The sequence below is a fragment of the Pleurodeles waltl genome, chromosome 6 (genome assembly GCF_031143425.1).
Source record: "Pleurodeles waltl isolate 20211129_DDA chromosome 6, aPleWal1.hap1.20221129, whole genome shotgun sequence".
NCBI lineage: Eukaryota > Metazoa > Chordata > Amphibia > Caudata > Salamandridae > Pleurodeles > Pleurodeles waltl.
Window position 1 is genome coordinate 1,087,411,990 of NC_090445.1, and position 16,468 is coordinate 1,087,428,457.

The 16,468-nt window shown below is 45.8% G+C and overlaps 1 protein-coding gene across 2 annotated transcripts in view; it reads right to left on the reverse strand.

Annotated features, from left to right (window-relative positions):
* Positions 1 to 5,788: 5,788 nt before the first annotated feature.
* The window catches only part of POLR3A (RNA polymerase III subunit A), a 275,253-nt gene continuing 264,573 nt past the window's right edge, over positions 5,789 to 16,468 (reverse strand). For both annotated transcript variants that reach the window (XM_069240172.1, XM_069240171.1), the window contains 2 exons: positions 10,779 to 10,911; positions 5,789 to 8,364 (listed from right to left, as the gene is read on the reverse strand). In XM_069240172.1, the coding sequence (XP_069096273.1) occupies positions 8,216 to 8,364; positions 10,779 to 10,911 (282 nt within the window). In that variant the 3' untranslated portion in view covers positions 5,789 to 8,215. The remainder of the gene's footprint in view (positions 8,365 to 10,778; positions 10,912 to 16,468) is intronic.

The window sequence follows — 16,468 nt, forward strand, 5'->3', positions numbered from 1 at the left end:
GGGTTGCTCAGGCAGCCGCAAGAAGGCAAACAGAGCAGAAAGGTAACCCTTCAGAGTACCCAAAGCAGAGCCCTGCTGGGCAAGGGTAAGAATAAAAAGAAGGACATCAGAGAGAGCAGCTTAAAGCGGGTCGATAGATTTTTCTGTACAATGTAATACCAACTTTTGCCATTGGCAGGCGTACACCGTCTTGGTAGAAGGACACCGGGCTGCCAGAATGACACTGCAGATTTCAGGAGGAAAACCTTTGGCACTCAATCCCCACACAAGAAGTCAGTGAGTTGACAGGTTCGGGTGGAGGACCCACCTCTGCTGCTGTGACAGAAGATCCTCCTGAAGGGGCAGCCTGATCAGAGGATTTATGCTCAATTGCAGAAGCTCGGGACACCAAACTTCCCATGCTCAGTTTGGAACTACAAGGATAACTTGGGCCCGGTCGTTTGATCTTCTTGAGAACTCTGGGCAAGAGTGGTATGGGCAGAAAGGCATACAGCAGGCCCGAGCTCCACTTGAGAAGAAAAGCGTCTGAGCGATAGCTGCCTTGGAATCTCCAGCGCGCAAAACTGCTGACATTGCGTTTTCTCTTCGGAGACGAACAGATCTAATCAAGGCTCTTACCACTGCTGAAAGAGACCTTGCACCACCTCCAAATGGAGATTCCGCTCGTAATCTGCTAGGCATTGCAGCTTACTTTGTCAGCGCCATAACCAGAGATGCAGGGCCTCTTAACAAATGATCCACGACCCCACCATGCCCTGTTTGTTGCCGGAGCACAAGGCCGTGGTATCCGTGAACACCTGCACTAGCCTTCCCTTGATGAGGGTAAATAGACTTTCAATGCCAGTCGTATCGCTCTGAGCTACAGAAAGTTGATGTGGAGTCCAGATTCCACCAGAGACCAGGCTCCTCTGATCACCACCTCTGCTAGATGGCCACCCTATTCCACGAGTGATGCATCTGTCACTACTGTCAGATCTGGTTAGGGAAGGGTGAGGGGTCAACCTGTGGCCCAATTGCCGTTCATTAACCACCACTGCAGGTCCTTTGCAGTTCTTTCCGAGATCCAGACCGTGTCTGATGCTTCGCCCACTGGAACTTCAGGTCCTACTGCAGAGCCTGTATATGCCACCTGGCATGTATCATAAGGAGGATGCAGGAGGGTATGTGGCCCAGCAGCCTCTTAGTCATGCTCACTGAAATCCAGGATAGTGGCTGAAACATTGGCATCGTAGCCTGAATATCCATCACTGGCTGCTCAGGAGGATTAGTCCAAAAGTGCACTGCATCCAGAACAGCTCCAATGAAAGGAAGCATCTGATGGGGAGTCAGGTGTGACTTCGACACATTTATACTGAACCCCAGCGACTGCAGGTCAGCCGTAGCCTGGAAGTGGTGGACGACTGTCTGGGGTGGGCACGCCTTCAACAGCCAGTCATAGGAGAAGACTAGCACCCCTGAGATCCACATATAAGCTGCGACCACCACATCACCTTGGTGAACACCCGAGAGGTGCTGGTAAGGCCGTAAACCACAGGTAACTTCTGTGGGCTGGCAAGATGGGAATATGGAAATAAACATCCTGCAAGTCCAACGCTACCAATCCAGTCGCGAGGCAGACAAGACCTGAGCCAATGTGAGCATCTTGAACTTCTTGAGGAAGAGATTGAGAGTTTGCAAATCTAAGATAGCCCGAATACCTTTTTTTCTTTTTGGGTATCGGAAAGTAGTGGTAATAGCAACCACTGCCTTCTTCGGACATCGGAAACCCTATCTATGGCCCATTTGTCCAAGAGCCATGACTTCCTCACCGAGCAAGGGCTACTGATCCTCTGTCAGACGATTGTGAGGTGGAGATATTGGGGTGGGGGGCAGGGGGGGGAGGAGGATTCGAAAGGGAAGGAGTAGCCCATCCCAATGATCTTTAAGATCCACCAGTCTTACATTATGGACTGCCAGTGGTGGACATGACGGTTGATTCTGCCACCAACTAGACACCCATGATCTTGGAGGGCAAGATTAGGAGGGCTTGGGGGCTGTGGCTGCTGGGAATGAGGGTGTTGGTTTTACCACACCGCTGGCTACCCCATGGGGTAGTTATGAACTGCCCACTCATCCATGCAGAGGCTGGGCAGCTAGGGCAGGCCTGTGGCTAAGATTGGCCCGGTAGAAAGCCCCTTCCATAGCCATGAAAGGAGTGAAAGGCAGACTGTGGGTGGTGTGGGGAAGCTGAGAGGCCCAAAGACATGGCTGTAGCCCACAAGTCCTTAAAGAAATCCAGCGACAAGTCTGCCTTGTCTCCGAAGAGTTGATTGCCATCAAAGGGCATGTCCGTAAGGGTAGCCTCAACATCCCCTGAAAAGCAAGATGTTCTCAGCCAGATATGGCATTGAAGCACCATTGTTGAGGAAACTGCCCCGCCCAGTGAGTCAATCATGTCTAAGCCACACCTAATGATGAACTTCACTGCATCTCTCCCATTCTTAACCGCTTGAGAGAGAATGTCCCTGGCCTCCTCCGAGACTTGAGGCAGCTCCTGTGTAACCATGTACCACAAAGAGTGGGAACAGTGACCCAATAAGCATGCAGTATTGACCGACCACAATGCAAGGCTGGTGGAAGAAAACATCTTCTTTCCCAAGCAATCCAGCTACTTGCATTCCCTGTCTGAGGGTGCAGAAGGGAACGCGCAATGGGAGGTAGGGGCTTGGACTACCAAGCTCTCAGAGGTGGTGTGTTGGTGAGGAAGTCTGGGTCCCCAGGTGTGGGGCGGTGGGTGATTGTCCTATTCACAGGAGTCCCTGTGTTGGATTTGGACCCGGTACCCAAAAGGACATTGGTCAGCGCTTCATTGAAAGGGAGTGGAAATTTGGAAGAGGGAGCTCCTGGGCTGTAGCACTTCTGTCAAGATGTTAGTCTTGACTTCAACCAAGGGCAACTCTAGGTCCAGGGCCTCAGCTGCCCTCTACACCACCACAGCATATGTTGTGTCCTCCTCCATAGCCACAGTAGGAAAGCATACCAGCATCTGAAGATGTATCCAGTCCACTGACATCACCCACTTCCTTACACCAGTCCATACTCTGGCCTTCTAACTGGTATTCTAAAGCATCCAGTGACCTCTTCCATTCTTCCCCAAGGCCTAATCCTTCAGAATATGGCCCAGGTGCCGACCTAGAATAGATGGGTTCTGTCGGCACCAGAATCAGCGTCAGTCGACTCCGTTCCAGCTCCGTGTCAGATTCAGGGATCCAAATGGGGTTGGTGCTGCAGGTGGGTGCTGGCGACGTCGGGAGCATTGGAGTCAGGACTGGCGTCAGGGAATGTTGCGGTGGCACGATCACCAATCCTGATCTGTGAACGGATTCATGGGGGCCCATTGCGCTAAGGACAAAGCTGCTGGAGCAGAACCTGATGGAGGCCCCCTCCAACTCCTTGGGGTCTTATTGCACTCTGGAGGGGTCACTGTTGGGAGGCACAAAGTCAAACCTGGCAAAGACTCCGCAGAATGGTGCCTCGATCACGGATGTTCAGTCGTCATGTTGGCCAGCATGCTTTGACGACTTGTGCTTCTATTGCCTTTTTTCCCCAATCACCACATGACTTGGAGTGGGGAGAAGAGGACTTGGGACTCCTGGAGCGGTCCCATGGCCTTCCCCTTGATCGAGATAGAGATCTCCTAGGAGTCACGTAACAGTGTCACCTGCTGGGCCTCAAGCAGCTTTAGGGGACGCTCCCTCAAAGTCTTCGGTACCATGGCCGGCAGTCCGAGCACAACTTGGAGTCATAGTCGAGCTAGAGACACCACAGACACAGAAGGTGTGGGTCAGGGCTGTAATCGGAATAGCACAATAACAGGCGCCACACAGTTTAAACCCTTTCTTTCTCTAAGACATCCTCCACACACCATGAGGAAAATTTCCTCAAAAACGAAGTTGACAAAATGTCGAAAAAAGCCTGTCAAAAAATGAGAGGGGTAGCTCTTCTCCAGGTCAGAGCTAACTGGCGTGGGCAGAAAAGAACTGACATCATCACGCAGAGGTGACAACTATATAGGTGACCGCAATGTCACTTCTGGCACAGATCTCGCTGTGCTGACCCGATCGACGCCACCTAACAGCGCGCTGGGGTACTGTTCATCAATAGTCTTCCGGATCCAGTCTGGCACCTGGGAAATTCAAAGTTAAGTAATCAGCGGCTAGAAGTCTCTATCAGATACTGTCAGTTCATTAGTTGTGCCTTATTAGTAGCAGTTTAATATCTAAATACAGCAATAAGCAACAAAAAGGTGAGCAGTCAACTATTTTAACAGATGCACCACTGCTGGGCAACACTTGTTGCTGAGTTTCAGCCACTTTTGAACCGTTTGAGCTACAAATAATTTTCTTTTGTAAACTCTACAGATTATGCAGCAGATGGATTATGTGGCAAATGCAGCAAATTCATATTTATAAGAAAAACGCTGCAGCCGCAAAATTGCATATTTCCAATAGCCCCGCATTATAGAATGTGTTTGAAGTGAAGTGCTTTCCCTACTCTTATTTAGACTGCAGTGTGCGGCTGAGGTTGGCTGCAGGGCCATGGGAAAAAAGGATTAAACGTCACTATTGTGACGCCACACCTTTATAATGCTACCTGCATCAAGCTGCTCAAACGCCTCCTATTTTTCACAGCTGGAGTTACAGTTTTCCAGATCCAGGGTGACAGGTGATATTTCATTAGAGATCAAATCTGAGAGAAGATTCAAACAGAATGTGTAATGCTAAAAGACCCAGGAAATCCGCTATTGATGAGCGATCAGCTGTTAGAACCGGCTATTGAAACATCAAAATTAATAGAAGATGCAGCAAAATACAAAAAGGTTGGACTACGTGGAAGATGCAAAAGAATATGGAATTATTGTAAACTATTGCTCACTGATGTAGTAACACAAGTGATAAATGTTAAGTAGGCACTCCAGACATTATGGTTCGTTTAAAGTCCAGTCTTTTATGAATGCTGTTCATCCCAGAGGGACGGGTTAGATGTTCAAATATTATTACTCTAATAGCCAACGTGTCTCGTTCCAGGTTGAACTTCCTCGGAGCAAACTCATTGATAATTCAAAAATATGACTGTGAATAATAGAATACTAACAATATTATGCTGGGTCCAATGCCGACTTTTCTCAGTAGGATACACACCAATAGCTCGTCCTTAAATGTTTGTTGCAATGGGTAATTTAAAAATACAATCACACAGTGGTATGAAACCTTGGAGTAGTCCAAAGAGTCAGATTATTGGGGAGCACATCACACAAAAATAAGGTCATTCGTCTACAGACTGTTCTTTTTCAGGAGGTTTTCTTTGTGCAACAAGTGAGCACAGAGCTATCAGGCTCAGAGTTCAGATGGACCATTGAATGATACCAGAAATCACAAGAAGCAAATAACTCCACTACGACAGACAGTCAGATGTGTTTTAAGGCCAGATTAAGAGGAGTAAAGAAGCGCCTCTTACCTGTAGGATTGTCTGAAGGGGTTACGGGTAGAAACTAGGGGATTCATACTATGCTGATTGCAAATCAGTCCAGGGCCACACATGATCAGACTCACTCCTGAGCATGTTGACCTCCTTTATGAGAACTCCTTTGACAAATAGGAAATGTTTCTATACTATAGAAAAATCGCAGAATATAAAGTTAAGATGGAATTGCAAACCACTTCAATAAAAAGGAATGGGGTAATTTAAAGAAAATATCAGGCTAGGTGGACTCTGCTATTTCAATCAAATAAAGTAAAACTAACGTCTCTTTCATCATCAAACTCTTTATTCACAACACAAAACAAAATCTTTCTTCAGTTTCAGCGAAATGCATCCACAACTGCCACCAAAGGTAGGATCTGCAGCTCCCTTCTGTCTGTGAGGGCAGAAATGTCCAAGGCTACACTTGATGCTCTTATTCCATGCGAGTAAATTCTGTACGCCCACTGGTTACACGGTTAGTAAACAGGAAGCAAGAGCAGTACGTACTGCTCCACCCAAGAGGAAAGTTTACTGATTGTTCATGCAATATTTCAACCATGTTCCTGAAAGTGTTGATGGAAACGGGACAATTTCCACACAGGCTGGTGAATCTGAAAAGTTTGGAGAGCTGAGACACACAGTACCAGGTCAGGAGATTAACGTTTTTGTTGCCCTATGGTCTGTCTGTCAAAGGCGCCAGTCGGTCAGGAAATCTTGGGGCATCATTTGAAATTAAAGTATAAAGTATGCATTCCATCTACGGTACCTGAACTATGTTAGAACTCTCTAGCCCAACCGATTTTCAATGACCTTGTTAACGTAGATATCATATGCACATATGTGTTCAAGGTGCATATACTGCGTTAGCTGTACTTTACATAGAGGATTTTTATGTCCGTTGCCTTTCTCGGACACCGGGCATAGAAACTGTATAAATGCATTCTATACTAACTCTGACCTGTAGTGAGATTCCAGATGAATTTGCTCCCTTTCCCTCGCTGTTCAGAGGTGTCTGTTGCAACAGATACGTCAGGAGTGAGCCAAGTTCCAGATCCTGCAACATCTTACTCAAAATCGGGAGAATCACTGCCCTTTTGGGAAGTGGAGTAAATATTTAGTAGACATTTAGATGATGGAAGCAGCTGGAAATGCTGAAATCAGCAAAGTCAGATGATAATAAACGGAGGGAAGTAGAGCGTTGCTGATCGGTTGTCAGACAGCCAGCAAGCATATCCCATTTACTTTATTCTGTAAACCTCAAGGCATAACAAAGAGCGCTTCCAAAGTCTACTTCAGGAGCAGCTTGGTTCAAGCTTTTCACTCAAATGTAGGAAGTTGTTTAACACACAATAAGGATTATATCCCAGCCCATATTGTTCCAGAAAATGTGTATAACTGGCGTACTAAAGAGCGTATATGTACATTTACATAATGAAAGCTTCGGTGTTACCATTGCAGTATTAAGAATGACTAACACAGACAATGCTCGGGGAACAATGCAGTAGGCTACAGATGGGTGTCATCAGAAAAAGTGTCTTCCACAATGGAACAGCACTGTACCTTTCATGGCCGTATACCATCGTATTCTATGACATCATGACGTACCACCGTAGTAAAGACAACACCCCCAAGTCACCTGCTAAATAAATGCAAACAACCAGGAGGCAGCACTAGACACATTTCTTTTTGGATCACCATTGTGCTTTGACAATTACCAATGAAACATGCTGGAAAAGAAAATTATTTGGTCAAATGTATTGAGGGCTAAGCAGAACTTCTGAAATGTATATCATCACATGGAACAAATAACCTTCCCCTCTGTTGACATGGTGAATGCAATGAGATTTTCCAGGGTGAAGAGAAGGAAAGCCAGCTATGTTCATGTCCAAATTAAATAAGTGCAGATCACCCTTTCTTTAAAAATCAGAATCATCACTTTGTTTTCTTAACATTCATAACATTGTGAAAATCCTTTGTTGTCTGGAAAAAGTCAAATTTTTCCACGCAAGTTACCCCTTAGGCGAGTCTTGGGCCGTGCGCATCACTCTCCGTACTCGGTCCTGTTCCAGCATACCTGAAACACTCACAAACCAGAAGCAGGAGTCTACTTGACAGGCCTTTGCCTCCGTGGCACAGCCAATCAAATCGCAGGTTTATTCAACACGTGCAAACGCGCCACAAGATTCAGGAAACCACTCCATTTCCCACAAAGGGCAGCAAGCATCTCAATGAAAAGAGCTTCTAGTCGATTTGTAAGGGTGGCTCTTAAAAACAAACATCAATCAGGGCCAGCCATGGCCTGCGTCCTCCCCTGTACACCTCTGCTCGATAGCTTAGATTATATCAGGCAGTGTGGCAGATGTGTGTTTTTAAGTGACCTGATTTCTTCTAAGGATGTGCCTGACATAGGCAGGCCCTTAACCGTTCAGCTTGCTGTGAGTAGCTAACCATCTACTCATTTCTCCTTCTCATCCTTGGTGAAAAAACAAAACAAAAAAACTGCAGATTTAAGATCTCATACATAAATCTTCCCAAGGTGCGTTCACAAAATGTCACACCTTGTGCTGCATCCAAACAGTGGGGCTCCCCAGGTAGTAGCCGCTTGGTTCCTGAGCATATAGCGCTCCTCTCAATCAACTCATGAGATTCACTAGTCAGTACTCTTTATGCATAGCATCATTTATACAGCGTCCCTGGCATGGTGCCCCCACTGCTACGTAACCATAGGGATGTGCAAGTCACTAGAATCGAAGATGAGTGGCCTCTTCGGTGGGTTGGGCTCCTTGTCGGCTTTGTGCAGTAGCTTGAAGAGGCCTGTCCCAATGTTCATGGGGATTCCCATAATGATACACTCAGAGACCCCTGGGGAAAAAAACACAGCAGCTTGTATTAACACTTATGAACACTGTTGTGGAGGGATTCGCCCATACACAGGTACAATTTAAAACAAAACAATTGGCTCTCTTAGATCATGCTACTGGATTTTGACGTTACAGGCAGAATTTAGAGGCATTGTAGCTAAAAGGCACAATTACTGGGGGCATTATTCAAAAACAGTAACAGAACTGCGTTGTAACAAATGGCTGTTGTAAGGCAGGATCAGTGAAACAAGCTTTTACAATGCAATAGGTCTCGCATTTGTGAGAGTTAGAGCTATTGGCGGTGTAAATGACAATCTCATTTACCTATGTGTTTTGGTTTGGAGTGTAGTGGATGTATGCCAGGTGCCACAACAACCCTCCCAAGTCTGTTGCAGCAGGAGAAAGGACACAACCAGACTGCCATTTTGTGAGTATTTTTGTCTCATTCTTACAGACTTGCTATGATACCCTGGAGATGCAACACTTTCTAGTGTGTTTACCTAAACTTTTATTGCACTAAACAAGCCACAAAGAGGCACCTTTGTGGCATTTAACGCTGAGAATGAGGGTGTCAAAAGAGACAGGAGCAAAGAAAAGGGGGTAGCCAAATATTTCTATGTGCTAAACTTTTAAATGAATTATTCCTCTACATTGGCAATACCAGCCTAACTTTTAAAAACATTGACTGTATAAAAGAATAACAGAAGAGGCAGTTTAACTACAAATGAATTATAGAGATTTTGTTAAGAATGACACCTGCTGTGCAGCGCTATGAAATGGCTGAACCTGTATTACCAAGCGCTATAATCCCAGACTGCCTCAACAAGCACCAGACAAAGAACCCTAGGGGAGAGAATGTGGCGTAAGGACTAGAGATGCCGACCTTGGAGCTGGCGAACACAGTTTAAGTCTTGTCGCCAGCTCAACATCCTGTGATTCTGGGCAAACCTCTTAATCGCCGCTTGCTACCAAATATTGAATGTGTTCTTGTGTAGTGTAACCGGTGCTCATGTAAAACACTGTAATACCTATGTATTGAGTTCGCGCTAACTGTACTGTATTTGAAAAATCCCAATTGACAACCAAAGGCTAGATGTTTTTTGCAATCAAGCTTGATGCCGTGAAGTGCTTGGGTCTGGTGTCACAACTTCTTTTCCACCATTTTGGAGACAACACCTTTCGCCATCTTCTTGCCTAGAACTAACCTAGGTTATCAAGAGCACGTACTGTCACCTAGTGTTAAGCTCTACTCAAGATAGTTGGTTAATGCACCCACTGCAGAGGTCTTGACAGAATGAGAATGTCACAGATTACAATCCTGACACAGCTTTTTCACCTCTGCAAGGTCAATGCAAATGAAGTATAGCGATTTTGTTTAAAAATGTCATCGGATTTGCAGCGCTATGAAATGACAGAACCTGTATTATCAAGCGCTATATAAAGAAAACAAGTTATTCCCAGATTTCTAAAACACACGCCAGACAAAGAACCCTACAGGACAGGATGTAGCGTAAGAGCCAGAGCTGCTGACTTTTGAGCTGGGAACATGGTTTGAGTCCTGGCGCCGGGTCAACATCCTTTGATTCTGGGAAAATCATTTAATCGCCCCTTGGTACCAAAAATGAATGTGTTCTTGTGTAACGTAACTGGTGCTCATGTAAAGTGCTGTAATACCTTTGTTTCAAGTTTGTGCTACATAAAACTGCAAAAAAATTAAGTGCTCCAATACCTTTGTGTCGAATTTGTGTAACATAAAACTGCAAAAAAATTAAAAAAGACCCCGCAGACATTGCAAAGAAACAGCAAGATGCCGAAACCAAGGAAGATGAAGAAAAAAATACCGCCATGAGCAAAGCGGCGAGGCAAAAGAAAAAAATAGTAGGCCGACACGAAGGTATCTGGCGATCTTGCAATAATCCATTTAACAGGGTCAGTCTCCAATGCGGTAACAAACCAGCCTCAAGGTGGGACAAACGTAAAGCATTTACCAGCGATATCAATGGAGTTTTGAAAGGCAGATCCAGGAACAAATTAAAGTGATGGGATTGAGAGGGGCATGGTTAAAGCCCACAGAAGAGATTAAAACAGGTTGAAAAGCAGCACTTGCACGCAGCTCTGCTCAACCTGAAAAGGATATAAAGCAAGACCATGTCTGACACTGAACATTGAACGCCCCACTGAGACTCTGCAAAGTGTGTTTCACTACATGCCAAACAACAAGATGACACTTTCTAAATACATATAAAAGTTCACTTCAATTTACAGTCCACAATGTATGACAGAACGCCTTGGGATTAGTGATGAAGTTGGCATCGCACGTTAACAGATGGATTTAGGCTTCTCGGTTTTATAGTCTTTTGGATGATGCACCCAGAAAGCGTCTCAGGTTAGAAAAAGTAGCAAAAGCACACTCACCACAAACTGAATCCTTCTGCCCAAAGTAGGCTGCATCAAATAGGTGGTCAGCAGTCTTCTCAAAGGACGCCAGCATCAACACACTCTCCTTCATCTTGGCCAGACCGAACCGTGTGATTCCCAGTATCTCCCCCTGGAGCAGAAATCAATCAGAGACAAATTGAGTGCATTGGAGGAGGAAAAGAGGGAGAGGCGCAAACAGAAGAAGGAAGCATAGTACTAATAAGTATAAGTTGGGGTTTATATCCAGGAGAGATTCCTGTGTCACAGAAATTGCTGTTCTTCAATCATATAGCCAAACAAACATTCCAAAAAAGACGAGTCAGTCACTGGGAATGTTAGTGCTCCAGTATGGATATACTTCACAAATTAATAGGCTTAAACATAACATCTAATCACGTACATTATTTTCATTTTTAAGATAGCTTGAATCTGTTAAAAAAAAAAAAAAAACAACTCCAAACAAAACACAATAAAAAAAAGCATAACAGAGTGGCACCCTGAGGAAAAAAAGAAACCTGACATCCTTTAAAAATTCAGAGTCAGTTGTGGCTAGACTTCCAAAATACCTCGTATTAAGTAAGGATGGTGTTGGAGAAGGTAGGACCCTTCACAGATTTCCAGCAAGCTATTCTCAGTGACTAAGTACTATGATGTACAGAAACTGCATATATATAGTGCTTACTACTTAAGGAGGCATTGGCACATTTTACGACAAGTAGCACACTACTGCATAATCCAAGATTGGAGGTTAGTCCAGTGTCTACCACTTATTGTTGTAGATTGTTTGCTAATGGGGTTAGTCTTTGGATGTTAGGAAACTGTATGAAGCAATTTTCCAGTGTCTGATTGTAGATTACATTGATACGAGTTAGACGTGAGTATTATTATTATTTGAGTGAGTTCTTTTAAGTGTTAAAATAGGATACAAAAGTCAGACTCGAGAAGGATTAGGTTTGGTTATGTTGCAAGGACAGGTTATACAGAAGGAGACTATGATTTCGGCTGTTGAAAGTGGGATGAGTGGAGAGGCTAGAAGAGATTAGATATTACTAGACAGCAAGCAATCTTTACCTAGTAGGATTTGTCAGGCTAGGAACTGTTTGTTTGCAAAGATGTAGTAGAAAGTAAGGCAGACCGATATGCAACATAGTAAGTCAAATACAGAGTCAGTAAAGGAAATCACAAAATGGAGTGCAAGGAGAGGATCGTTCAATAGAAATGATGGAGAGGGAAAAAGCCTCAACTATAATTAAAGGTCGATTTTCATGTAGGGTTTTAGTAATATGGTGTGGGTGGCTTTTTGAGATAACTGCAATGGATGTATTAAGTGTCACAAAAAGGCTGAAAAAGCAGAAAGGTAGTCATTAACTTTGCCCAGAGTAAGCTTTGCAGGGCTAGGGACAAAAAAATAATAATAAAACATCAGATAACTTTGCCTGGAGGGGTCTATCTGCCAAGTGCCACATCAACGTACAAATTTGTCCCAACAACAAGCTATACTATTTTTGTAAACGGATGCCTAGCTGCCAAGATGACATCAACCAACTCCAGAGGAAGGGTGAATGTAGGTAGCTCTCTCTGATCTATCTCCAAGCATGAGGGTGGTAATTGTGAAGGTCTGGGTGCAAAACTCTGCCCTGCTCCTGTAACATCAGACCCTCCCAGTGGGAGCCTGATCAGAGTACAGATGCTGAAGAACAGGAGTTCTGAATCCCATTTTCTCCCTGCCGAATCTGGAGCTACTAGCTTGGCTTGGGCCCGGTCATTCCTCATCTTCTTGAGAACCCAGTCACGAGTGGTATCGGTGGTAAGACATGCATGAGTCTCAAGTTCCACTCGAGGCGAAACATGTGTTAGAGCGAAAGATGCCTTGGATGCTCCAACCTGCAGAAGTGCTAACATTGTGCATTCGCCTCGTGGTGAAGAGATCAAACCAAGGTTCATCTCACTCGCACAAGATACTGTGAGCCATGTCCTGGTGCTATTTCCACTTGTGATCTGCTAGGCGTCGATGGCTGAGCTTGCCCACCGTGACATTCAAAAAGCCTGGCAGATGGTTCACCTCTACGAAAATTCCTTGTGGTCCAGCTGTTTCCAAAGAAGCAGGGCCTACTGGCTCAGGGCCTGTGACTGCCCTCCCCCCCCCCCCAACCTGCCATGTTTGCTGCAGTATCACTTCGCAATTGTGTGGTCTTTTAACACCTGGACCATCCTCCCCTTGATGGACGGCAGGATGGCTTTCAATGCCAAATGGATGGTCCTCATCTTCAGAAGGTTGATATGGAGCCGGGAATCCGTCGTGTGTTAGAAGCCTCTAACTGCCACTTCACCGAAATGACCACAGAACCTAGAAGCAATGAATCGGTCACCTTTGTAAGCTCTGTGTGGGGCAGTATGAGGTGGCCGCAGCTGACCCAATCTCTGTCCAATAACCACCACAAGTCTTTCACAGTCTTCTCCGAAATCCATATATAGTCAGATCGGTCCCCTTGATGTTAGGCTTACAGAGCCTTTAGATCCCACTGCAGTGACCAGATGTGCCACCTGGCAGGATGCAGAAGGCCATCACTCCCGTCAGTCTCAGATCCAACCTCACTGAAAACCAGGACTGAGGCTAAAAAACAATTTCCTGGAATGTCCTGGACTCCTTCCAGGGAAAAAGGCACAAAACCAAACCATGTCCAGAATGGCTCTGATGAAGGGGAGTGTCTGAGAAGGAGTCAGGTATGACTTCACCATATTGATAATGAACCCTAAAAATGACAGGAGGTTCGCCGTAATCTGATGGTGGTTGACGACTACATGGGGCTAGCCCACCTTCAATAGACAGACATCAAGGTGGGGGAAAACTGGCACCCCTGTCCTCCAAAGGTGTGCTAGCACTACTGCCACTACATTCGTGAACACACATGGTGTGCTGGTCAGACACAACAAGAGCAAACTGAAAATACTCCTGTGACACCATGAACCAGAGGGTAGCTCCAATGGGCCTGCAGGACAATTAAATGGTACAGGTGTCCTGGAGGTCCATCAGTCTTGAGGATACTTGATACCTGGGCTAGTGAGAGCATTTTGAATTCCTTCTTCCAGAGGAAGGTTTTTAAGAGGGTGCAGTTCTAAAATAGTACGAAGGCCTCAGTCCTTCTTGGGCAAAACAAAGTACTGGGAATAACATCAATGTCCTACTTCTGGTACCGGCATGCACTTGATAGCCCCCTTGGCCAAAAGGGCTTGCTCTTCTTGCTGCAAAATGGTGAGAATGTCCTCTGTGAGTGACAGTGGAAGGGGCGGAGGTGAAAGAAATGAAAGGTGGGGTATATTCTTGCTAATCAATTTGCAGGACTCACCTGTTTGGTGTTATGGCCTGCAAACCCAGCAAGAATCGTCGGATCCTGCCTCCAACCAGGTGGAGGTGCTGCACTAAGAGCAAGCTAAAGAGATTTGGCACGTGGGGCTGCAGTAGGGAGGTGGGGCAGTGGACTGGGCAGTCCAGTGACTTTGAATGCGGGGTGGAGGGTGGTGGGTACCTAGGCCTCAAATGTGAAACTGCTGGGTGCCTTGTGGAGGTTGGACTGGCTAGCAGTATGGGGTACCTCTGCCGAAACCCTGAAAGTAGCAGCAGGGCTGATGCAGCTGGCGAGGTGGGTCAGCTAAGCCCAGGGAGCGTGTTGAATCTGCTATCTCTGAACCACTAGAGAGCGGAGTCTGCTTTGTCTTCAAATAGGCGAGTCCCATTGAACAGCATGTCCACGAGGGACAACTGGACACTGTCCAAAAAAACCAGATGGGTTGCAGCCAAGCATGGTGGCGAATATCGACACTAGTGTCTATGGTTCGTCCTATGGAATCAGTGCCCTCCAAGTCACAATGAATTGTGAATTCGATGCCATCATGACCGTGTTGGTTATCTTGGGAAAGGACAGATCGAAGATCATCAGGAATACCTTAGAGGGCTTGAACCACTGAATACCAAAGGGTGGGGGAATGGTGCTGCCACAGGCAACTGGCATTTACTGATCGAAGCACCAGGGTGGTAAATGAAAAGACTTTCCCTGAACGTCTCCATCAGTTTAGACTATCTGCGGGGGGGGGGGGGGGGAAGAGTAGTCGAGAACGTGTTGGTGTAAGGTTTGCTTTCAGATGCCTGCACCACCAAGCTTTCAGGGGAGGGGTGCTGAGATGAAATATGCTGGGTTGCCAGGGGATGGGCAGAGGCACTGTGAAATCTGGCAGTTCATCTGGGATCCGAGCAGGGTTTGGCCCATGCCCCAACAAATAATAAAAAGGTAAGAGGTGTTCAGAGGACATTTGTTCCAGCTAAAAGACTTCCGTAAGCATATTAGTCTTGATCTCCTAGGTGGAGAGATGAAGGTCTCTCACAGCCACTGTGAGTATAAACAGGGCATAAAAAGCACTTTCCTCAGTGGCCAGCCCAGAGGTTGAGAGGAGCCCTGTCTCATGTGAAGTATCAAGGAACTATCCTCCTGCGGGTCACTGAGTCAATTTTCCCCATGATATGCTCAACAAATCTTGTCACTCGCATCACAGACATTGTCCAAATCCATGCCAAACCAGAAATGCAAGGTATGCATTGGTCACTGTGGAGGCAGATCAAGAGGAGGAAGCGGAGTCTCAATGGTGGAGAGCAGCCATGGTCGAGGTCGGACTAGCCCCAACTTGGCATCAGAAAGGACAATTGGAGCCTTATTGTCTGGAGTTGATGGAGTAGGCATTGGTGTCTAAGTGTCCTGAATTAGCCCGGACCATGGCACTAGAGGTGGAGTCAGTAAAGGGGCCAGAGGAGGCCCAGTTGAGGGCTTGTACGGTTCTGAGGGCAAACCCATCACTGGTAATCGAAGCGGAGATCCTCTTGGCTTGGAGGGCCTGCAGATGTGTTGAGGGACTCTGAAAGGATGCAAAGAATTGGAGCATGGCTGTGCGGAACTCTTCGATCTGTTTAGGAATGATGGACAGTCCTGCAATCTTGGATTGGGCTGGAAAAAGTTGCGGGAATGGCTCAGAAATTAAATGACTTGAGGAGGGACATCGAGAAGTATGATGCCATTCCAGCACCTTGTCAGTGGAGTCGGAATGGCAGAAATAGGAGGAGTTCTGCTTAGATTTATTTTGTTTTTCTTCGACTTGATCGAAACGAAGATCGACCTCTGGAATGACTCCTTTAACTTCTGGATCTCGAACGTGACCAAACTTTTGACTTGGACCCGTCTTGTTACAGAGTCTTGTGGTGCTTAGCGATGTAGAGTTTTGCTTCCTGGTCTTTAAGGTTGCAGTGAAAATGTGTCAGTGAACCCTAAGTGATAAAGTCGAGCGTCGACCCCAGGCACCAAAGGCAAATTGATCCAGATCGGTCATAGACATTTGTTTGTGACAGTCCTTCTAGAGCTTAAAGTTTGTCCTTTTGGGAGGTAACGTGTCTCTGCACACAAAAAAAATAATTTTGGTTGAGGTAAAGTCTCAAAAAGAGACAAAAGAGCTGTCCAGATCCGCAATCGTAGTGCGAAAAAAACCTGACGTCACTACACAGAAGGATAAATCAAAGAGGTGTAATTGGTAGAAATTGTACTAGAAGTAGCACTGTGTAGCCAAAGCGACTTACTGATCAAATGATGCCTCAGTAGCCTACAAATTATATTAGGAAATTAAATTGAGGCAACATATAGGCTTTG